The following is a 25,022-nucleotide window of genomic DNA, read 5'->3' as shown; positions in this document are numbered from 1 at the left end:
CCCATACTTGGAGATAAATGTGATCTTTCTAAAAAATGTGAGCATAGTGCCCAGGGGTGTGCTGCACACGTGAAATGATCTGCAGGAGTAAAGCATGGCCAAGCTTCAGCTCTGCCAAAGGGAGTGGGCACACCAAGAAACAGAGTAGATCAGAGGGTTTCTGCTCATCTCTCCATTTCCTAACAGCTCAGCAGCACATGCATATGCTCCTCTTTTGTTTCAAAGACACCATGGTCCTCTCTGTCACGGAGGAACAGCCTGTCCTGGCTTTGGCTGGGATAGAGTCAATTTTCTTCCTAGTAGCTGGTATAGTGTTATGTCTTGGATTCAGTATGAGAACAATGTTGATAACACACTGATGTTTTTCAGTTGTTGCTAAGTAGTACTTAGGATAAGTCAAGGATTTTTCAGTTTCTCATGCCCAGCCAGCAAGAAGGCTGGAGGGGCACAAGAAGCTGGGAGGGTACACAGCCAGGGCAGCTGACCCAAACTGGCCAAAGGGGTATTCCATACCATGTGATGTCATGCCTGGTATATAAACTCAGGGGAGCTGGCCTGGGGGGATCGCTGCTCGGGAACTAACTGGGCATCAGTTGGCGAGTGGTGAGCAATTGCATTGTGCATCACTTGTTTTGTATATTCCAATTCTTTTATTATTATTGTCATTTTATTATTGTTATTATTATCATTATTAGTTTCTTCCTTTCTGTTCTGTTAAACTGTTCTTATCTCAACCCACGAGTTTCACCTTTTTCCTTCCGATTCTGCAGTGACCCTGGCTGGACACCAGATGCCCACCCAAGCCGCTCTATCATTCCCCCTCTTCAACTGGACAGGGGAGAGAAAATATAATGAAAGGATCGTGTGTCGAGATAAGGACAGTTTAATAAAGTGAAAGCAAAGGTTGCGCGCGAAAGCAAAGGAAAATAAAAGATTTTATTCTCTACTTCCCATCAGCAGGCGATGTCTGGCCACTCCCTGGGAAGCGGGACTTCAGTACCCATAGTGGTTGCTCCAGAAGACAAATGTAAATAATGAATGCCCCCCCTTCCATCTCCCTTTACTTAGCTTTTATAGCTGAGCTGATGTCATATGGTATGGAATATCCATCTGGTCAGTTTGGGTCAGCTGCCCTGGCTGTGTCCCCTCCCAAGATCTTGCCCAGCCCCAGCCTGCTGGTGAGGGGCGGCGGGGACCATTGGAGAGACAGCCTTGATGCTGTGCAAGCACTGCTCAGCAATAGCCAAAACACTGGTGTGTTATCAACACCTTTCTAGCTACCAATACAGAGCACAGCACTACGAGGGCTGCTATGGGGAGAATTAACTCCACCTCAGCCAGACCCAATACAGATTCTCTCCCCCATCCCACTGGGTTGGGGTGGAGTGAGTGAGATGAATGATGATCCAAAGGGAAATACCCATTTTAGCACCTATCTCTTGACCCAGCACCCAGCCCAGGGAAAGGGTTGTGCAGGACTTGATGGACCGGCAGCTGTCTGGGCAGGTTTCAGTCCTTCAGGAAGGCCACACAACGCTGGAGCTTTCTGCATGTTGAAGGAGCACACCTGACACCTACCTCTGGGATGGATGTTGCCAGACTGGATGCAAATCCTTGATGAATTCTACCACAGAGGATGAGAGGAGATTTCATTTGGGATCCTCAGAAAAATGTGCGTCTTTCCCAGCAGCAGGAGATTGATGCAATGTGCTGTATTCCTGGGCCAGTGACAGGCCGTGGCTTGTTGCCACCAACTAAAGTGAAATCAAACACAATTTGGTTAAAAACGTACATGTCAATAGGTTCTCTTGACTTCATGTCTAAAGCCGTGCTGAAGCAGTATCTCCATTATCTATTTCTAAGTTAACAGCAGCAGACAACTATTGGACCAGCACCCAGCAAATATGCAACACACACGAACAGGCATGTATCAAGTACAGCAATCCTACACAGGAATTTGGCCCCTTAGGCAGTTCTGTACCTCTCATCTCCGAAATAGTGATGACAGGCTGCCCGAGCACAAAGAACAATCAGCCCCAGCAGCACCAAGACTGCTGGGAAGCTGTGAAATGCCCAGGCATCTCCCAGTGCAGCAGGGAGAGAGGCTCACAAGCCACCCTGCGTGGTCGCTGGGACTGAGGGTGACACCTGGGCCACTCACACCACAGACACCATGCTCGGGGGAGGCACTTCAGCGAGCCTGAGCGAGAGAGGAGCAGGCTGCCTGCGGCATTTGCGCAGAGCCTGTGGCAGGACATCCTCTGGTGCCTGCACTGGCTGGCGCAGACACAGCAGCAAAAAGCACCCTTGGAGCCACTGCTGCTCCCTGGACCCACAGCACGGGTGGCTTCACGAGCCTTCCTGGGGTCAGGCTTTGTCCCCAGCCGGAGATGCCAAAGGGCACCTCTGCTTGCAGCTCACCGAGCTCCACCCCAGGCTCTTCCTATGGGGGAAGCAGTGGCCAGAGGAGACGAGATGTCAACAGGCATCAGTGACGGCAGTGGCACAGGCCGCTGGCACCTTGCGCGCAGGGGAGAGACAAGGCCAAATGCCACTCTCGGGGAGACCTTGGCTGTGCCCTGCACGGCAGCAGGAAGCCCTGTCTGAGGAGAGCCCAGGAACGATGCAAACTTTCCACCAGCCCCGGAGGGAAGGCGGCCAGTGTCCCCCCGCATTCGAAGAGTGGTGTCAGAGGGAGAGGAGGAGGAGGAGGCAGGTGCACAGGTGCCTGTCTGAAAATGGCAGGTGCCATTTTCTTCCCTGCCTGCCCCCCTTCCTTCATGAGTCTTGCAAGGACAGACTGAGCCCTTCACTCCCTATCCTGCCCTGACCACAGCGGTGCTGGCTCTCACTGGGGAGCGAGCGATAGAAATAAATGGATTGCTCCAAACAGACCTCCAGAAGAAATCTTGACCTCAAGGCATGAATGCGTATGCAGCATGTGAGGATGAGCACAGTGATGGACAGAAACAAAGAACACAACCATGGCCAAACACAGACTAGCAGGACTGCAAAATACACTGCGAATGTATTGATTGTCCCTTGTGTTTGACTCAGCACCAGCCTTGACTGCAGCACCCAGCAAGGTAGAAAGATGCATGTGTCAAGAAATGTTTGCAAACCAGCTGCCAGAAGGCAGCGCTTTTCCCATGCGACAAGGGATGGAGGAAATGGGTTTTGTTCCCTAATGCTCAGGTATTCAACTGGGCTGAGAGCAGAGAGCAACGCTGGGTGGTTTCCTTGGGTCTTTTGTCCATGCTCTCTGCAAGGCAGGCCGCATTTCTCCTTCCCTCGCTCGCAACATCTGCTTCTGTGTCTCTGCACCCGTGCACCTCTTGCACCATCCCTGCACATCTCAGTGTCCCGTGTCCCTGACACCGTGCTGCCCTGAGGGATGCTCAGCCGCAGTGGTGCGGAGAGAGGGGTGGTGCTGGTGCAAATGTACCCGACAGCTTCAGCTCTCGTGAGCAGCACAAGGGAGGGTGAGAGGAGGAAAAGGAGGGAGGAAAGGAGTTTCTTTTTTCAGCATTTTGAATGACAGCTTGCTGGAGTGCGGCTGTGTGGCTGTTACTCCTGCCTGGATGAGCCCAGGAAGGAAGGGATGTGATCGCCCAGCCAATGGCTTCTTGCCCACTTTCTCAGGTCTTACTGTTATCATTGGAGTCAACCCCACACTGCAGCCTTGGCGATGCGCTTTGAGTGATGGGATTAACTCAGGTACGCACTGAAACAGGTGGATCTGAGCAGCTTGCGTGCACATCACCTGTCCCAGGGGAGGAGAACACCTCCCCAGGGGACTTGACTGAGCCTTTGTCACCTCTCCAGGGCAGGAGAGCACTGTCCCCACATGGCAGCTGGAGCGAGTGGAAGCTAGTGAACAGCTCAGGAACCAGATGTGGTCACCAAGGCACAAGTGAGCCTAAGCACTAAGCTGTTTCAATGCCCTTATCCCTTCAGTATTATTTCTAATGTGGGGACAAATGTTTCTCTTCACTTTTAATACCCATTTGGACCACACGCCTTTTGCTTGCAGAAAGTGTGCAAGCCTTCAGCTTTCTGTGGCTCTTCCCTTCACTAGCCCTCAGGAACATTTTCATCCCTAGACATAGCTTCTCTCTCTCTCTCTCTCGCTCTGGGCAATTTTTGCCTCCCCACCTTTTTAATGAAGAATAAATGCATCTCCCACTGGTGCCTCGGAAACCACCAAAGCTGGTTTGTCTTCTTGCATCTCTCCCGGACAGTGACGTGAAGGGAGGAGGCTCCCTCTGCTGGATTTTCTTTCAGAAGTAAGGCACAGAAATTATTTCTGTGAAGGGTTTTGTGTGTGTGTGATCAGCTGGTGCCAGCACCTGCACCTAAAGCTGCCAGGTAGGCAGCAGCTCTGCTGCAGGAGAGCGTGGGAGGAATGCGACACCGCTGCAGCAGGGATGCACCTCCAGAAGTGCCTCCACCCAGCTGACAGAAAAGACAAGAGGAGAGTTTTGGAGGAGAAAATAAGGGGGGGGGGAATCGGTGGAATTTTGGGTTTTTTGATCATGGGGAGGTTTACATGGCACCGGGCTTGCTAGTGACAGATGGCATCCAGCTATCTCAAAGGGGTAAAAGAATCCTCGCTCACAAGATGGCGGGGCTCATAGAGAGGGCTTTAAACTAGGTTTGAAGGGGGTAAGGGATAAAACTAGGTGCACCAGAGATGAGCCTGGGGGCAGCGTGCCGATGTTAGGGGTGGATTCGATGACCCAGCTCAAATGCATCTATGCCAATGCACGCAGCATGGGCAATAAACAGGAGGAGCTGGAAGCCATTGTGCAGCAGGATAGATATGACTTAGTCGCCATCACGGAAACATGGGCGATGACTCCCATGACTGGAGTGCTGCAATGGATGGCTATAAGCTCTTCAGAAGGGACAGGCAAGGTAGAAGAGGTGGTGGGGTGGCTTTCTATGTTAGGGAATGTTTTGACTGTACAGAGCTACACGATTGTGATGACAAGGTTGAGTGCTTATGGGTGACGATGAGAGGGAAAGCCAATAAGGCAGCTATTGTGCTGGGAGTCTGTTATAGACCACTCAACCAGGTTGAAGAGACTGATGAATCATTCTACAAGCGGCTGGCAGTAGTCTCAGAATCGTGTGCCCTTGTTCTCGTGGGGGACTTTAACTTTCCAGATGTCTGCTGGAAATACAACACAGCAGAGAGTAAGCAGTCTAGGAGGTTCCTGGAGTGTGTGGAAGATAACTTCCTGACACAGCTGGTGGGTGAGCCAACCAGGGGAGGAGCCTTGCTAGATCTGTTGTTTACAAACAGGGAAGGACTGGTGGGAAGTATGATGGTCGGAGGCCGTCTTGGGCTTAGTGACCATGAAATGATAGAATTCTCAATTCTTGGTGAGGCAAGGAAGGTGGTCAGCAAAACCACCGCTATGGACTTCTGGAGGGCAAACTTTGGCCTCTTCAAGGCACTGGTTGAGACAGTCCCTTGGGAGATGGTCCTGAAGGGCAAAGGGGTCCAGGAGGAATGGACATTGTTTAAGAAGGAACTCTTAATGGCTCAGGACCAGGCTATTCCCATGTGCCACAAGTTGAACCGCCGAGGAAAACGACCAGTCTGGCTGAACAGGGAGCTTTTGCTAGGAGTCAAGAAAAAAAGGAGAGTTTATCATCTCTGGAAGAAAGGGCAGGCAACTTGGGAGGAGTACAGGGATCTTGTTAGGTCATGCAGAGAGGAAATTAGGAAGGCAAAAGCTCAGCTAGAACTAAATCTGGCCACTGTCGTAAGAGACAACAGAAAATGTTTTTACAAATATGTTAACAATAAAAAGAGAGCCAAGGAGAATATCTATCCTTTAATGGATACAGAAGGGAACATTGCCACCAGAGATGAGGAAAAGGCTGAGGTACTTAATGCCTTCTTTGCTTCAGTCTTTAATAGTGAGACCAGTTATCCTCAGGGTCCTCTGCCCCCTGAGCTGGAAGGCAAGAACGAAGAGCAGTATATACCCCCCATAATCCAGGAGGAAATAGTTAGTGACCTACTACACCATCTGGACACTCACAAATCTATGGGACCAGACGGGATCCATCCAAGAGTACTGAGGGAACTGGCGGAGGTGCTTGCCAAGCCACTCTCCATCATCTATCAGCAATCCTGGTCAACAGGGGAGGTCCCAGAGGACTGGAGGCTTGCCAGTGTGACGTCAATTTACAAGAAGGGTTGGAGGGAGCATCCGGGGAACTATGGGCCTGTCAGCCTGACCTCGGTACCGGGGAAGATTATGGAACGTTTTGTCTTGAGAGCACTCACATGGCAAGTCCAGGACAAGCAGGGGATCAGGCCCAGTCAGCATGGGTTCATGAAAGGCAGGTCCTCCTTGACCAACCTGATCTCCTTCTATGACCAGGTGACCCGCCTAGTAGATGAGGGAAAGGCTGTCAATGTTATCTACCTGGACTTCAGCAAGGCCTTTGACACTGTCTCTCATGGCATACTCCTTGAGAAGCTGGCGTCTCATGGCTTGGACAATTGTACTCTTTGCTGCTTGAAACACTGGCTGGATGTACAAGCCCAGAGGGTTGTGGTGAATGGAGTTAAATCCAGTTGGTGGTGGGTCACAAGTGGTGTTCCCCAGGGCTCTCAGTATTGGGGCCAGTTCGGTTTAATATCTTTATCAATGGTCTGGATGAGGGGATCGAGTGCACCCTCAGCAAGTTTGCAGATGACACCAAGTTGAGAGGGAGGGTTGATCTGCTCGAGGGTAGGGAGGCTCTACAGAGAGATCTGGACAGGCTGGATCGATGGGCCGAGGCCAATTGTATGAGGTTCAACAAGGCCAAGTGCCGGGTCCTGCACTTGGGTCACAGCAACCCCATGCGGCGCTACAGGCTTGGGGAAGAGTGGCTGGAAAGCTGCCCGGCAGAGAAAGACCTGGGGGTGCTGGTTGACAGCCGGCTGAATATGAGCCAGCAGTGTGACCAGGTGGCCAAGAAGGCCAATCGCATCCTGGCCTGTATCACAAATGGTGTGGCCAGCAGGATCAGGGAGGTGATTGTTCCCCTGTATTCGACACCGGTGAGGCCGCACCTCGAGTACTGTGTTCAGTTTTGGGCCCCTCACTACGGGAAAGACATTGAGGTGCTGGAGCGTGTCCAGAGAAGGGCAACCAAGTTGGTGAGGGGTCTGGAGCACAAGTCTTATGAGGAGCAGCTGAGGGAGCTGGGGCTGTTTAGCCTGGAGAAAAGGAGGCTGAGGGGAGACCTTATCGCTCTCTACAACTACCTGAAAGGGGGTTGTATTGAGGTGAGTGCTGGTCTCTTCTGTCAGGTGGTTGGAGATAGGACGAGAGGAAATGGCCTCAAGTTGAGGCAAGGGAGGTTTAGGTTGGATATTAGGAAAAAATTCCTTACTGAAAGGGTTGTCAGACATTGGAACAGGCTGCCCAGGGAAGTGGTCGAATCACCATCCCTGGAGGTATTCAAAAAGCGCGTAGATGGGGTACTGTATCACATGGTTTAGTGGGCATGGATGATGGTTGGACTTGATGATCTTGGAGGTCTTTTCCAACCTAAATGATTCTATGATTCTATGATTCTGTGATTCTATGATTCTAAATGTCCAGCAGGGTTCAGTGCAGTCACGCTGCTGAGCTGCGCAGGGCAGCTCTGCATCAGAGAGCTCCGGTGGGACCCTGGGGGCTCCATCCCTGCTCACCACCCAGCCTTACCAAGGATTTCCAAAGGATACAGCCTGAACAATATAGCTCCAGGCTCCATGGCACACTACTGACTGTGTGGTGAAGGTCACAGATGCCTGGGTTTTGCTCCTGTCCCTCCACTTGAACCAAATGCAGAAGAACCTGGCAGGGCTTCAAGCTGGAAGAGCTCTTTCTTGGGATGTAAGCCATCTGGGTGCTGCTGTTACTTTGCTTGGGGAAGCAGCGCAAGTGGCTGTTGTAGCTGCACCCAGCAACATGGTGCCATCACCGTTCAGCAGCAGCTGGCAGCCCCAGGGGAAGAGGACGGACGGCTGCCTCCTGAGCTCAGCACCCTTTGGGAGCATTTCAAATGCACCATTCAGGCTTGCAAGCTTTCCAGGGTTGAAGTTTGCTCCTCGGAGCAATCATTTTGGATAAGCTTTTGTTGTCTCTTCAGAGAGAAAGCCAAACATGATGGAAACGGCCATGGTTTAGTCAAAGTTAGTTGTAATACCAAAAGATCCCAGTAGCTGCTCAGCATAGCAGAGAAAGTCAAAACAGGACCCTGTCTGCTCTTTTATCATCCATGTGTGGATGCTTGCAAGTGTGTATGGACATTTTTCCCCTGTACATTTAGAAAGTAGCATCTCCATAGGCTGTTCTCCACACTAGCCCTTTTTCTCCCTGTCTCCAAGGAATGAAATCCTCAAGGGACATTTCTGCTACATCTCCAAAACCATGTTCTGCCTCTGCTTACTCATTCCAGCTCTGCCATGGTCTCAGCTGTAACTGCTTTCCACTTGAGCAAAGTGATAAATCAAGCAAAAAGAAAGAGTTTGGCAACTCCGGCAAGTCTCTGAAGTCTGCAGAGGGAAGCCCTGGCGTCACAGCACTGGGAGAGAGGAGGTTCCCGGGGCTCCCTCTGGTACCCCCAGGCAGTTACAGTTGCCCATCGGCCCTGCAAAGGGGACTCCAATGAAGCTCTCAAGAGCCAAGAGAGCCCTTTTCTGTAGACAACCACCACCATCAGGCTTTCCCACATGGAAGCGAAAGCAGGGTGCGCTGGGGAGAACAGCATTTTGATCCTTTAGGCCAGACATTTCTTTATCAAGTGCTTTAGTCCACAAAGCTTGAATTTGCCCCTGGTGCTGTGCAAAAGCCTGCCTCCCTGAGCTGACCTGGCAGCCTGGCCACAGAGCAGGAGGAGATGTCGCTGGTGTGGAAGTACCGTTGGTCTCCCCAGATGTTGAGGGAGATGAGGTTTCAAATTTGGAAGGCAACTCAGAGGGAGATAGAATAAAAAGAAAAGGGGCTTTGCTCGCTCTTTACCCACCGTATCCCTGCACAGCACATTCTTTACTCTTGACTTCCTCCTTTGAAACCCTCCTGTGCCTCGCAGCTGGGAAGGCAGCAAACTCTACCTAGCCCTTCCCAGGAAAATCTCTCTGGTTACTGGGGTTGCAATGTCTCTTTTTAGCTTGGAAAAACAAATGATGCTTTTCCCCCTCATGTATGGACCAGAATGAAAGTCTTTTCAGCACCTTACTCAGACTTCCTTATCTCTGAGCTGTCCCCTGAACACCGGAGGGTGAATAGCGGTCGAAGATGTAAAGCAGAGATATTTCTTGATGTTGCAATTGTCTTTCAGGCAGTGTTCATACCTATTTATGTTGCACTACAGGCGCACGCCATGGTAATGAGCAGCACTCTTATCTAGCATTATCACTAACAGCAGAATACAACAGAAAGCCTTTTCTGTCTCCCAGGGAGGTCTGTTGAGCACATCTGTGACCAGCCTGACTTGGTTTCTCTTTATGTGAAATCCTTTAGTTAAAAGCTGTGTGGGCACCCCTTTCGCAAACTTCATTTCTTCATGAGGGTAATAGCCTGCTCTGTGTTCGGTTCCAGTTGAATTTTGGGCAGCGCGGGAGGGAAAGGGTTGACAACTGCCTTCAGGGAAACCCAGCTGTAAGGAGGACCTTTCTACCCGGAGGCAAGCAGTGGCTGGGGACTGTTTCTCCTGCTGTTATACAAGCAGTCCTGACCCTTATTTGCAAGGTTTTTGACTGCAAAGAGCAACACCAGAGGTGCTGTACTGAGTATTGGTGACCCAGGAGTGGGTGCTCACCAGCACGAGGGTGGCCATGGCTGCCTGAACTCTGGCAACCCACTTTTTACAGGTCAGCTGCAAAACAGCTCAGCGTGTGCAGGTCCCCAGTGGGGAAGCTCCACCTGGATTATCCATACCTTTTTTATAAGGCTGTGGGAGGTGGGGGCTGGGGAGGATGCAGCCCTTCATCATACCCGTGAGGACACGGGAGACAGGTTTAGATTTGGGTGTCCTCTGAATCACAACACACCTTCTGCAGGACCCACGGCCAGGGCAGCACTGCAGGCATAACATCAGACTACCACTGGCATCGAGGAAACCTTCATTTGCCTTTCTGAATCTTATGGTTCTCACACAATGAGAACATTTCCTTAGTACCATATACCAGGAATTATCTTTCTGAAAGTTGAAAGTTTGTAATTTTGGCAGTCATAGCTCCTACTTTCAGTGTTTGGGGAGAAACCACCCATCAGCCTTTTGATGTTTTCCTGAAAAAAGTGCAGAGTTCTTCACATCTTTTGTTAAAGAAGGGGCAGGATGGGGCTGCTGGCACTTGTCAGAGAAAAAGGAGAAAAAGGTGAGCTTTGAAAATGTGCTGCTCTGGTCTTTTACTAATACCTAAACTTTATTTTCAGCAGTGTATCTTTGCTGTTCCTGGCTAATACCTAACCAGGTATCGGACCCCTGACTATTTCCATGGGTGCTTGTCCTGGCCATAACATCACGAAGAAACATGTAACTGGCAGAAATACCAGAACTAAACTTATACAAGAATATTTGCCTGGCAACTCACTACACCAATCAACGAGCAACAGCTCAGACAACCTGGAAGATGCTCTCCACCCCAAAACCCCCATCCAGCTCAGCCTGGACAGAGGCCCCACAACTCTGCCTTCGGGGAGAAGGCATTTTAACCTCCCTTGGTATCTGAGGCAGGGACAGTACCTGGAGGTATTTCCAGGACTGTATTCCTACTTGTGCTGGAGGACCTCGGTATTGGTACAGCCCCCAAACGGATGCAGTGTCTTGGATCACCATAATAACACACCCCACTGCACAGCCTCCCACCTGGTTTCACCCCAGATGAACTGCTTTGTGTGCCCCGGCGGTGCCTGGAAATGTGTTACGCTGCATCCCGGTTGTGGGTGCACCCGTAACACAACCTTGAGCATGATGCTTGGGTCAGGGGCCAAGAAGACTCCCTGATTAATGAATATGCCAATGCTTTAAACCCTCATACTCCTCCGGTCCACTGGAAGCCCTGGGCTGCAGAGAGATGTTACACTCAAAATCTTGTTTACGGGCAAAGAGGAGGTACAACATATGTATAGGTAAAGCCAGGAATATATTGTTAGTGTAATGGCAATCTCAAGGCTCCAATTTTTATCAGTCTAGATCTGCTGGTCGCAGAAAAAGGAAGAATACTAATGCAGTTAAAATTGTTTTGCACACACATAGTTTCTAGCCCTTTTCCTGGTGGTACACTCACCCTTTCCCTGCTCCACTGGGTGCTAAAGCTGGTGGTTTCACCCAGGTGGCGGTGGTGGGGTGGGGTGTTAGAACAAGCTGTCAGCACCTCCAGCCCTTCCCTGGGACAAACGCTATGTTTGTGCTGATGTTTTTTTTCTGCCTCCCTCTAGGATCTGCTTCAGGTCGGTTTTACGTGTTTTCTAACATGCTTCTATACCTTCTGTCTTCAGTGGTCTGCAACCTCACGTTACACCCAATTTACTATGTGCGGTGCCCCTTATGTATGTTAGATACTGGTTTTGTTCTGTTACTGCTAAACCCAGTTTTGCCAGCTCCAGGTCTGCATTTTTTTAACTGACCATCAGTGAGTTGTGTATAGCTGTGGGGGTCCCCAGTGCCAGCCTGTGCACCATCTTTTACCATCCTGTACCTGTGCTGCATCCCACGTCCCCACTGCTCAAGGCCTCTGCTATCGTACCAGACTCATATGTCTATACACTGTACCACTGTGTCTGAGTCAAAAATATCTCATTCTGCATCAGACAGGGGGAACCAAGGGGGTGAGAGCTTTTACACGCTGAGTATGAAGCTCCTCAGGCATTTCTGTCTCCTGTGCAAGTCCTGTCCTCCTTAAGGACTTCTGCCCCTCTGAGTGGCCGCATCCTGCTTCACAATTTCAGAAGGCGCCAGCAGGACCAGAGCAGAGCACATTAATACTATCTCAGCTCTGCCCCGAAGCTCAGCCCAGGAAGCTGCCCTGCCAAAGTTCACATGTTTCATAGGGTAGGCAGGAGCACTAGAGAAGAGGAAATATACATTTAAACCCAAACAGGCTTGGCTTGAAGAAAACATTGTTTTTTCAATGCAGCTATGAATTAAGGTAAGAGACAATTATATTTTACCTATAATTTGAAAGAGCAGGATGACAAGAAATGGTGTCTCATGAACTTAAGGAAACTCTTCGCTGCTTAGTGCTTGGAATCTAAATGATATTTAGTTTGGGTAAAGATGATGTGGGTAATGTTTACAAATTGTGAAAGTAGAAAGGGGAACATTTTTATTAATCAAAGTGGACCAGGGCAGAGAAATTTTACTCGGTGACTAATTACTTGTGGCATCTTGTGGTAAGAGAAATATTCACCCTGGCTAGAAGTCCTCAAGGTTAAAGCAAAATGCTGATAAATGACTAGTGTGCAGCATTAGCCCAGAAGGACAGACCAAGAAGATACAGCCCTTCTACTTCATTAGATGATTTTTGTTAGATGTCTGCAGGGATTTCACAACTCGCTAGCACTGCTTGCTTTTAGTTTTGGTCAGAGAACCAACATCCCAAACATCAGTGACACTGAAAGACAGCCCAATACAGAAAATCTGGTAAGAAAGTGTGTGATGTGGACAGACCAGCCAGCAAGAGAATGGCAGAAATCCAAAAAACATGAAAACCCAACTTTCTGTATGAGCATATTACTTAACTTCTCTGTGACTCAGCTTTCCATGGGAAGGATGTTGCACAAAGCTATCTGCTGGTTTGGGTGAGATATTTGGGTAATACAGTGGTGGCAGCCTGTTAAGTACTTGTGTGATATAAACACAGATCCAGAAACAGCAGTTCCCAAAGTCTGGTCTGTTGGGGCAAACCCTGCGTGGAGGCAGTGCAGCCAGAGGCAGTGCATGGGGTGACAGGATAAAAGACAGCAACTGCAATGAATTATGAGGGTTTGGGCAGTGCAGAAGTCCAAAAGGGAGAACACATAATAAATTGAGAGTAAATCACACAGTAGATGTGATCTTACCAGGAAGGGGCTGGCAGCTCCAGAACTTAAATCTCATCTGGATGCAGTCAAGAAGGTGTAATGTGCGCTGCACTCTAAAATGATGGAGAAGATGATTTAGGAGATGTCCCATTTCTAGAGAGCCTTCTCAGATTTCTCAAGGACACTGAGGCAATGTGAGCTTATTAATAACAAAAAGCAGGTCAGGAAGTAAATAGGCACCACGATAAAGGTGGTGAGATGACAGAGCTAATGGTAACCATAAACAAGTACAAACAGTGCACATAGCTACAAACAATCATCTGTTTTCACTGTCCCTTCAACAGAAAAATACAGAAGAAATTGGCATGCCACTTAAGAAGGGAAGGCTTGGGAAAAAGAAATACTGAGGAAGAGCAGGTAAGAGAAAACACTGGCAAAATGCTCAGCTATACATATAAAATAAGATACAGAGTGTCACAAGCAACTGTGCAAGCAGAAAGGGCAAACAGGGGAACAAACAGGCTGGAGGAAATACCTGTGAAACAAATTTTCCAAGAAAATCCTGATCCTGGCAATCACCATCCAGTCAGACGAGAACCCCAAACACCCAGTGCCCTGCAGGCAGCTCTTGGGAGGGCACCTGGTCCCTCCCCAGCTCTGCCACTGCCCCCCAGCAGCTGAGTTAAAGTGCTCCCCAGCCTCTGCGAGGACAAAAATAAATACTGCTCTTCAACATGATTTTCACATCACTTACCTAATTTCCCATCCCCTGGTCGGTCCCTTGGGGCAGGACACTGCCTGGAAACCATCTCAGGTTGCAGAGGCTCTGCAGAAGACCCTTGGATCTGGTCGTAGGATTGAGAGCACAAAATCAGAACCCGGAGAGTCACGGATGAAAATTTCAGAACCATTCCAGTGATTTTTTTGAACCTTGATTTTAAGATCCAGGGGACACACAGGAGTCTGAATCATACTGTCAGGTCATATTTCCTAAATGCATGTCATTTCTGAAACCAATATTTAAGGCTCTGACCTCCTTAGGGCCAGATTTCTAAATGTATTCTGACCACCAGAGGCTCAGACCAATGCCTTGGGGGCTTTTTCAGAAGCCACCCAGTGCTTAGCTCCCATTCAGAAGAATGATTGGAATGAATGATGGCACCCCAGGAAAATGCCTTGATGTGACTATGCATTTTCACTTGCTCAAGAGCCTTGGTCATGTCCTGAAACCTGAGCCTACTCCCTGCTCCATTAAGGAGCAGGGGGGACCCCCAGTGTGCAGGCACCAAGTCCCCTGCATGGCCACCCTGTCAGCCTCAGAGGGGCTTGGTCCTCCCCAGAGTTGAGGGAAGGAGCTGAAACCATTGAAACCTTCAGCTTACAGCTTTTGCTATAAATACACCAGCAACTGCAGGGGTAAGCTGCCAGGGGTTTCACAGGGTTTGCCATGGCCCCAGCAAACCACACACAGCTGCCATGCTGCTGTCCCTCCCAGATGGCTTGCAGTAAGTCTTCCTGGCAGGGTGACAAAACCAGCAAGTGGAGGGATGTCGCTGGGGGTAGGATTTGCCCAGGGCATCGGGTTTCAGTCCCCTGTGCCCGCTTTGCTGTAACGGTAGCACAAGCAGCTCGAGTGAGGCCACTGGCCTGGCCAGCTGGACCGTGCACTGGCAGAGCAAGAGCAAGATCTTGTTCAAAATAATATTCCTGTGGTTGCTCTGAAGCACAAGTGGTGAAGCCCTTGCCGCTGGAAGAGACAGTAGTAAGTCCATGTTTTTGTGTTTTCTTTATAAATCAGAGTACACCTCATTTTGATGCAATGGGTTAAGCTGAAACTTGTGCCCTGGTTATTTGCTGCCCTGCAGTTATCTCCAGGTTAGCATGGAGCATCTTTGAGAAAGCACTTTCCAATGTTATAAGCCTTAGGTGAGAGACATCCTGGTGATCTTGGACTCTATACTATCCCTTCCTGCCCTCCATGATCCAAGCCTGATCTTTTCAAATGTATATTTACCCAAAACTATTGGTTTAAGTTTGTAGATTTACATGCTGCTCATCTCCAGCTAGTGGTGTCTGCTACTAATTTAGTTTGTGATGTTGGTGTAAAAACTGTAGAACTGCTTCAGGGAAGGTGCATTTTTTTCATCTCTTTGACCTAAATGCCTTTGTAAAGGGACTACAGGCCTCTGCAATATTCAGGCTTATATCTATCTTAATCAGCAGTGGTTTGTTCAGCTTCCATTTCTGGGTCCTTTATTTAGGACACCTTAAAAGCCTTAATTTTCAGAAAGCCTCAGCATCATGCTTCTGCACCTTGAACTTCACCTTGAGTTGGAAAATCCAATAATGAAGCAGCCCAGATCACTACTTGCTTTTAAAAAACTTACCCTCAAAGTCTTGGGGGGAGCCTCCATAAATGAAATCACTCAAATTGATAAGCAATTACTAAGCTTGCAGAATTCTGCTGGGCCACAAAAATGGTCCAGCTGATCTGAGAATAAATCACAGAAGAAAGAAGAAACACCAAAGAAAGTCATTTCCTCACCTTAAAGTCATCAGGGAAGGACTGGGGGAGCAAGGATTCATCTGGGATTACACCACACCCACTCAGAAGCGACGGAGGAATGATAAAGCTGGTTAGAAGTAGGGAAAACATGCAGGGTTTAACAGAAGCAGTTCAGACTGGCTGTTTGATAACAACATCCCCATCCCCAAACTGTGCTGCTTTCCTTCCACAGCCATCATATAGCTTCCCCTCTAACCCCACCCCAGCAGATGCTCCATGCTCTTCACAAGACCCCACTTCCTTCCAGGGGGTCCCATCCCAGGATTTGGGCTAGCTAGCACTGCTGAAGTACCTTGGGAGAGGATGGTTTGGCTTTTTCAGTCATTTATTACCAAAACAGAGTCATGGTTGTTAAGAGGAGTGTGCCCCAATAGCCCGTTTGCTCTGCCTCCCAGGCTGTCAGGGGCTGCAGGGTTTTACCCAGTACCTCCCGCTGAGCTCCTCCATTGTGTCTGGCCTAAACCCGTGTCCCAGACTGATACCTTCTCTTGAGGTGGAGACCCTCAGACATGCAAAAATCTCCTTTTCCTACTTTAAGTTTGTTCCAGTCATCAGCCTTTCACCGTTAAAAATGTGTATCTGATTTCTAGCTTGCATGTTTCTGGTTTGAATTTCCATGCATTGGTTTATGCTATGGCCAATCCCACTAAATTAGCAAGATTGTTAACATGAGTAAAAGTGAAATCAAGTGTTATCAAAGTATGCCTACAGCCTCAGTACCAAGCTCTGCAATGGTAAAGTCTTCCCTCTTTTGCTCCTTCCCATTTAGCACCTCTTAAAACACCCGAGGGTTGCATCAGTTTTTCTTACTGGGACATTGGGCTTGGGAGCTCAGTTTCAGAGTCTGCCCGTATTGGCAGTCAGGTTTCCTAGTGGAAGTGCCCACTCCCGAGACATGGTCTGTGTTGTTTAACTCCCAAGTGTGTCACTTTGGCTACATTAAAGCCAACGTGAATCATCCGAGAAGCCCCAGATTACTCAGATCTGTCTGAATCACTGTCCAATTCTCTAACTCTTTTATCACTTCCCCCTGCCAGCTCTCATTCCCAATCTGCTTTCAGACCAGTGATGAAAATACTGAAGAGTTTTGGGCTTTCAACTCATCGCTCCTGCAGACCTCTTACAAGCAATATTCCTAGTTGGGTGAGGCTTCCTCCACAGATGGCTGGCTTTTGAGATCTGACAGCTAACCAGCCCAAATCCCATTGTAATGCTTTGTTCGGTTTGTGTTGCTTTGGGCTGGAGACGTGTGTCAATCAAATATCAGGCACTGCAAGTCAAAGCTCCAACTCTCCCGCGCAGTACCCTTTATCAACCCTGCAATCTCATCAGATGTCCAAACTAAAGCTCCTCTTCTATAAAGCCACGCAGACTGGCATTAGCTACGCTCTCCCCTTTACTGTTTAAATTTTATTTTGCCCATGTTAAAAGTTAGGTTACACTAGCTGTTTCACCTTGCTTCCTGCTTTCAAAGGTCAGCATTGTCAGCTGCTTCCAGCACCTGTAGAGGCGGAACAGGGAGAACGTCTCCCCACTTCAGGACTGAATAAAAGACTGAGATTAAAGATTTAAAGTAACTGCATCTGCTGGGCTGGGCCTGCTTTTGACCCTGGCTATCTAACATGATCCCGAGCAACTCCAGCGACCGTCCCCTAAGAACGGAGCCACCCTGCTCTGAAAGCTAAGCTAAGTGAATTGCAGGAACCAGTTGGGTGTCAGACTAGAAATCGAGCCCCATCTCTGGTTAGTGTATTGCCCTTAAGTCTAAGTTTTGTTCTGGGTATCACCCCAACCGTGGTTAGAGTTGTCCGCAGAAGTCTGGTGATTGTGTGGTAGCTGCTTGGCGCCAGGCTGCTTAAGAGTGCTATTAAGACTCACATCTCTCCTGATAGTTTCCACCCAGTTCTGGTTAATTCCCTTAAATCTCTTTTTGTGTGTGTTAGAAGTGCCACCAGCAGCTACGATATTTCATTTGGAGGTACCCGAGGACATCCCTACGGCCTTGCCAAGGATCACCAGCTGGCAAGAAGCAGATGGGTGTAGCCACAAGTGCACAAAAGCAACGGCGTTTATATTTGGGTAGGGTGGTGGCAGCTCAGATCTAAGGGTGAGAAAGGCATATGTGCCTGTAGGGTTTCACAGGGGTTCCCACAAAGCTGCCAGCTTCCCTGGGCCAGCTGAATCGTCGACATGCAGCTCCGGCCCATTCAGCGTGCACTGAAAACATGCTTTGCTTGCATGAGAAAAGCATCTAAGTCAGCCTCACCCAGAAATGGTGACTAAGGTGTGAAAATCTTTCTGAGGCTTAAATACTTTTATCAGCATATTGTGCAAATCTGAAGCATGACCCTCTGGCAGAGGTCTGGGTTTGGTTATTTTTTTTAACTTCTTTTCATTCGGTGACAGCAGAGGCATCACGGAGAGGCCAAGTGCTCACAGACCCCTCTTCTTGGCAGTAAAGCTTGTAACGTGGCACTTGGCTGAAATACCAGGGGTGATAACTGGAAAGATCAGATGCATGAACAGGATTTGGCTCTTGTGTTACCCAGCCTGATGCCAGTGCTGTTTGAAGGTTGAAATGCAAGTTCTGTTGCTTAGAGGAATTTGTGGATCTCTCATAATTTCACTTCCCTATGTATTACATATAGTGCACATGATTGTCGGGAATAGCCGGGTTGAGAAACAGGGGTTTTGGTCCTGCAGACTCTTGTCTTTGAGATAGCTATAAACGTGATTAAGAGCAGAAGTGTTTGTGGGGAGTAGGGTGTAAAATGGCGGGGGAAATCTGGAGAGAGAGCAAAGCGGTTGAGCAGTTCCATGAGAAGCAAAAGTGAATCTACTATTTCCTGTAGTCAGCAAGGGAAAACGTCTGGTGGAGGGACCTCACAGCCCTGCAGTCCTTCTTCAGTGTCCTCTGTGTTCTTCAGTTCACTTCGTCCCTTAGGTGAACATTTGTCATAAGCACAAGAGAGAAAATTGGGTTGAAACTGACAGTGAGAAGACTATAGCATGCACTGCAGTGGGCTTTGCGAGGCTGACAGAGAATACCTGGCAGGGAAAGATGGAGGATGGGCAGAGCTAAGTTTCCTCACTTTAGGGTGCAAGAAAAATTCATCACATTAGGCCTACCTGGCATGGGCTGGGGTTTGGGAGCGCTTTGGAGTTTGCAGGCCACCTGTTGAGTAACATCAGCTTAAACTGAGCAAAGTGGTATCAGAGGAGCTAAATATTCAAAAAGAACTGACAGTATTGCATATGCAGGATGTGTGGTGGTGGGAGGATAAGAGTGTGTGGCTGGTGATACACAAAATCCAGGAGCTAGAGAGAGTGAACAAGCCACAGATTGTGCCAGCAGTATCAGATGTCAGTGTCATTTTGGTAAGTGCAGTTTTCACTTGCCCCTGGATGTGCTATGCAGCTACTTGTCCTTCCCGTTGGCGTGGGTACATGGGCTTTGCAACCACCCATCCAAGGGTAAAGGAAATAATTTGCTACTGTAGAAATAAACAATCCCCATCAGTGAGCTGGAGGAAATTACCTGACTGAAAAGGTACTTCAGGAAAAATCCCAACCCAAGTGATGTTCCTCTTTACTTCAATAAGGCCAGGAGTTCATCCTGCACCTCCACGTAAATGTGCTCCTGTGAAGAAGGTGGCCATTCCCACGCCCAGCTTTCTCTCCAGGCAATGCCAGTGGGTACAGCCTGTGCAGAAGTCTGCCAGACCTGAGGGCTACCCTGTGGTGGGAGCCGTGTTTCCTTACACGTGTGAAATCCTCCCTGCGCCCAACAGAGTGCAATGGCTTGTATGGACACATATGGAAACTCTCCAGAGGAACAAGCTGCCTTTCTAGACATGAATTAAGGAAGCAAGCATGGGAAGGACCAGCACAGCTAGAGGCTCTCAGAGAGTAGAGTAAACTTTGCAGAGACAAGGTGGCCTCTGTCCGGCTTTGTCGCAGAGTCACAAAGTTAGGACGGGAATTCTGGGGGTCTCTTGTCCAAACTCATGCTCAGAGCAGGGCCAGCCGAGTTTCAAATACCTCCAGGGATAGAGATCCACAACCTCCCTGAAGCTCTGTCCTGGTGTTTGACCACCCTCACGGTGAAATTTTTTTTCCATACAGTGAGTAAAAATTTCCCATGGCCATTGCCTCTTATTCCTCTGAGGAAAGTTCACGGCTTCACCTTTACACCTTCTCACTAGATCTCCCTTGAGATGTCTCTTGTCGAGGCTGATCAAACCCCGTTCTCAGCATCTTCTCATACACCAGGAGCTCCAGCTCCAATCATTTTGGTAGCCCTCAGCTACTGCACACCAGTGCTTTGGTGAAGAACCAGCTGTGGAGCACATCAACCTGCAGAGTAAGATAGAGGCTCTGGCACTGTGCAGATGGGTGCAGTAACAGCTCAGTCCAAGTAGCTGGGTGGGCTGGCGTAGCAACTCATATTCAGCACAAGAGACTTGGCATACCCCGACACTTCTTTTCATTTTAAAGGCACCTGCTGCATATATTTAGCCACAGAAGAGGAGAAAGAAAACATCAGAATGGGAAGGCAGACAATGATGGGCTATTGCGATTATGTACGATGTCTCCGGCTCATTTCTGTATCCCTCAACAGGGTAAATAAAGTAGGCTGGACAGACACATGAAGAGGTGAGGAACCTGTCACATATCTCTGTAGGCAGCTCTAATTAGTTATCTCACCAGTGGAAAATCAGTACCTTGTTTGCAATTGCTGTCTGCTTCTGCCCCAGCACATAGGCATTTCCTATTCGTCCCCTTTAATTCTGCTGGTGTCAGATTCCACATTAATTCTCCAGAACCTGGAGAATTAAACCGGGCTGCACGCAGGGGGCTGGACAGACTTTGCAGGCAGACTCAGCTCCCAGTTCAAATGGAAAGGCACTGCAAGAGCCGCTCAGCCCGTGGGTGTGCCTGCCTGCTGCAAACAGCCTTCCCTGCACCGTGCTTATGCCCTGAAACTACCAGCACTGAGACAGCCCTTCTTCTAGCCCACTTTTCCTGTGCAAAACCACAAAGATTGTTTTCTAATGACTGTGGGCACTTATTTAAATGTTTTGGGGACAGCTAGGCTTTGAACTTTCAGAATAAGAAGATATTTTAAAATGGAGAGCCTGCATTTCCAACTAGCACAAAAAACCCTCTTTGAGAAATGGCTACAAAATAAGAGGCCAGAACTTCATGGCCCACACTACAAATGGCACTCTGGCAATGAGGCATTAGGAGAAAATGTCAATCTGGTCACAGTAGCCACCCACGGGGGTGTTTGTTGTAGTCACCACTACGTCATATGAAACCTCTTGGGCAAGGACTGTCTCACACCTCAGGACATCTTTATTTCATGTTTAATCTTGCAAGGCTTATTTAAACAGAGGCTATAAAAAATATTGCTATCAGTGAAACGTGGACATGTAGGCTGGGATTCCAGCTGCTTCGCTCAAAGCAGCAGTAGTGGGAGTAATTATACACCATCAGTGTTGGCCACTGAGTAATGTGCCCATGCTCTCCTTACAGTCAAAAGGAGTTTCATCAACGCTGTCAGCAGAGCCTAGAAAGTAGTCTGTCTTGTCTTAAAGCAGAGTTGGCCTGACCTGTGTTGGATCGGATGCACTGCTCTTCATTGGCTGTATTGCCTACATCTCCCACTAACAGGAGATGTAAACATCTGTATTAGAGATAGCTTATGGTCACTGAACTAAGTCCCTTCTTTACAGTCAACAGGGGTTCCTGTAAGAAGATGGCGACACTGTGACCAGGTGGTAGTTATTAGTTGCAGTTTCGTTATCACTGACCTTTCCTTTCAGTCTCAGCTTCAACAGGCTGGTTTGGCTGTGTTGTCATCTCCCCGGGCTTCTGCAGTGTATCACACTCAATCTCCTTCATTTCCTGCAGCAAGAGCAAGTAACGGATACATACAAAGCTCTTTACCCCAGCCAGGGAGCAGACCAAATGCAGCAACATCTGCACCCCTCTAGGATTTTTGGTTCCCTGCAAAAAGAAATCTTTGCAGAGACTTGACCACCACATCCCAAGGGAGCGTAGAGGAACTGACGGGTGCGCCAAGTTATTAGATGTGCAGACCAGAGAGCCCAGAGGTCACACACCTGCACTCCATACTCTCTTTGGGTGCAGCCTCCAAGCTAACAAGCCCTGCCTCCAACCTGACTACCTCACAGCCAAGGCAGGAGCAGTCATGAGACACTTTGGTGCTTGAGGAAAAGGGTCAATATAGTTTCTCTTCTTTTGACCATTTAAAAAAAAAACCTCATCAAAGATACGCTTGCTCCCAAGGGATGTCCCAGTGCAAACTTTGCTCCTCTCTCCGGCTCAGATCTGACCAAACCGGGCGTCTTACTGCATTTCCACCCCAGGGTTAATGTGTGGGGTGAGACTGGGCTCTTGGTGGTGTCGACAGGCACCGCATGCTGATCAACAGCTACATGTACGGTATCGTTTCCTGCTGAGCACTGCCCAGTAGACTGGGAGAGTGCCTGCATTTCTCACACTGCGATGCACCACCTGCAGAGCTCAGTTAGTCAGATATCGGTTCGCTGCTGCTTCTGCTGCTCTTCCAATAAGCAGGGGCTTATTCAACAGCCCTTGAAATTCTCATTTATTTTTTCTTATCCTAAAGAGCTAATTTGCAGTGAAGCACAGGTAACAGCAGAGTCTGGGCTGTTATTAGTCACTACCATCACCTCTGCAGTAATACCACTCTCACTAACCCAACAGTGGCAAAATCCTAAAGCGTGCGTGTTGATGAGGTCTCAGTATTTTACCATAGCAGATACTGGCCCTCTCTCTAACATTCTTCTCTTTTCCCTTTTCATGTTGCCTCTAGCCAGAAAATTCAGCATGACGGAAGCATTCACAGAAACGACAGCTGAATACGCTTATGACGAACATGCTTTTTCCTGCAATAAGACTGACATCCAAGAATTTGGGAAAATATTTCTGCCAATATTTTACATTGCAGTGTTTGCTCTTGGCCTTACAGGGAATCTAATGGTGGTTTTTGCTATTGTGAAAGAAGGCAGTAAAAAAAGCATCACTGACATCTATCTCCTGAACTTGGCTATCTCGGACCTTCTCTTCGTGATCTCCCTCCCCTTCTGGGCTTCCAACACGGTCCGCGGATGGACCCTTGGGACTATTCCATGCACAGCTGTTTCCTCTCTGTATTACATTGGTTTCTTTGGGGGCATGTTCTTTATCACTGTTATCAGCATTGACAGATACTTGGCCATTGTCCAGGCAACATATTCTCTGAAATCCAGAACAGTGAAACATGGCTTTCTTATAACCTGCGGAGTATGGGCAATAGCAGTTTTAGTTTCAGTGCCACATTTTGTGTTCTCCCAGCTGGTAGAAAATGACTGCATTTCTGTCTTCCCCCAGTTGCTGGAGAACATCTGGCCAGTGTTCTGCAATGTGGAGCTGAACACCATCGGCTTTTTCATCCCAGTCTGTATCATATGCTATTGCTACTGTGGGATTGTCAAAACGCTGCTGACCTGCAAAAATCAGAAAAAAACACGAGCCATAAAACTGATCTTGGTTGTGGTGGTCGTGTTTTTTGTGTTTTGGTCCCCCTACAATGTACTGATTTTTCTAGAGACTTTAAGGCATTATGAGTTATTCACAAGTTGCAACCAAATTAAATCATTGGACTATGCGATGCACCTGACCGAAACCATTGCATTCAGTCACTGTTGTCTCAATCCTCTTATCTACGCCTTTGCTGGGGAAAAATTCAGGAAATACCTTTATCATCTCTGCTTAAAGTACTGTCCATTCCTGTGTTTCTGTGGTCCCTGCAGTCGCTACCAGGTCACCTATTCAGCTAGCTATGCAGAAAGCGTTGTGAACAGCAACATAACCCTCAATACCAGTGACCAGGATGGCTCCGTCTTCGTCTAAAAGGCTCTGTGAAGAAGAAATGTATGTAAATATGTCTTCCGCAGGGCTAGCCACCACTCAGATTGCCATTACCCATATGAAGAGACTTAACGGCTGCACCAAATTACTGACATGCCTCTTGTTAAGCATTAAAATATTCTAAAACAGTAAAGATTTTAAAAACAAAAGCAGTACAATACGTCAAGGCTGACCATGGAATTGAATCAAGAGAGAGGAAGAGGGAAAGTAGAAGCAAAAGCAGCATTCTGTGCCTACAACAGGAGATGGTGAAGAATTTAAGGATAGGGAAGCTGTTAAACAGTTTCTTCATTGAAACTTGTGCATGTGTCAGTGTATGCACGTGTGGTGCAAATGTATATAGATGTAACCTTGTTTTTTAAGGGAAGAGAGATCTCTTCAATGAATGATAGCTGACTGTTAGCAAAGGGGAACATTTTTGGTAGTAAAGGGGTATATTTTTGATGATATATATCCATACAGAAGTGATTTTTGGGGTTACTGATTGCAACAAACGTTTTACCTGTGGTTTCATACCTAATAAAATCCTACTGTTTAAAAAAAAAAGTTATTTCTGAATACGTGTTCAGTGCCAACAATGCACTCAACGTTTACAGCATGCAATAATCAGAGCAAGGACCGTCCTTAAGGATTTGGGACCTGACCTGGAGCTGATTCAAGCCAGCAGGCATATCTCCTGATTTCCATGGGCTGTGGCCTGAGCCAAAGGCCAGAGTTTGGTCGAGCCCTTCACCCAGCACATCCCCAAGTGCTCTGCTGAGCGAGGGGCTGCCAGCTCGATCAATGGACATCAGCGCACACTGGGACAACAGGAACTGGAGGTATAGGTTTGGGTATCATTGTACTTCGTCCAAATATGGCATGATCAAGCTGTGAATTGCTTGCAAAGCTTACTAAGTACCTGCTTCACACACGTGCTCTGCTTGCCACACACTCTAAACACCGACTGAGTCTATACCATCACAGGCAATGGCTTTTGGGACAAAATAACCACTTGTCCATGCTGCTTACCACAACCTTCCTCAACCTTTGTGGTCTCCCCTACCACAGCTGATTTCCCCAGGGAAACCTGCAGCTGTACCCAGATTTCATGTGTCCCGAAGGACACATTTACCATGTGCATGCCACAGCCTCCAAATATCCTTTTTACTCTTGAAGTGACAATGCTTTGGGGGTGGAAAATGTCAATCAGATAACTGAGAGTCCTTCCCCAGAGGCCTCCCTGGGAAGCTCCTGCCATCATCTGCTGCAAAAGCAAAGGAGATTTTTGTTGGCACTGTGGACTGGAGTTAGGTGAATGGAAAAAGGACTGTTGCCATCTATGAAGCTGAGATCACCTTACAAGGAAAAATCAAGGACCAGTCTTACAAAATGAGTCCATGCCAGTGGGAGCCTATTTCTATACACTGATGGAACTGGCAATACGTCAAATCCGAAGAAACGCTCTCACTTTCCAGCTGACACAAAAG

General features: G+C 48.3%; 1 protein-coding gene across 1 annotated transcript; it reads left to right on the top strand.

Annotated features, from left to right (window-relative positions):
• The first annotated feature begins 11,899 nt into the window (after positions 1-11,899).
• On the top strand, positions 11,900-24,081 carry CX3CR1 (C-X3-C motif chemokine receptor 1). The gene is made up of 3 exons (XM_052794029.1): positions 11,900-12,151; positions 13,370-13,442; positions 22,457-24,081. The coding sequence occupies exon 3, from the start codon at positions 22,471-22,473 to the stop codon at positions 23,533-23,535; it is 1,065 nt and encodes a 354-aa protein (XP_052649989.1). The 5' UTR covers positions 11,900-12,151; positions 13,370-13,442; positions 22,457-22,470; the 3' UTR covers positions 23,536-24,081.
• Positions 24,082-25,022: the final 941 nt, after the last annotated feature.

This window comes from Harpia harpyja, chromosome 1, assembly GCF_026419915.1.
Source record: "Harpia harpyja isolate bHarHar1 chromosome 1, bHarHar1 primary haplotype, whole genome shotgun sequence".
Classification (NCBI taxonomy): domain Eukaryota; kingdom Metazoa; phylum Chordata; class Aves; order Accipitriformes; family Accipitridae; genus Harpia; species Harpia harpyja.
This window is presented reverse-complemented; position numbering and strand designations above follow the sequence as displayed.

Coding starts and splice junctions, on each gene's coding strand:
- CX3CR1 (XM_052794029.1), top strand. CDS start 22,471: ATGACGGAAGCATTCACAGAAACGACAGCTGAATACGCTTATGACGAA.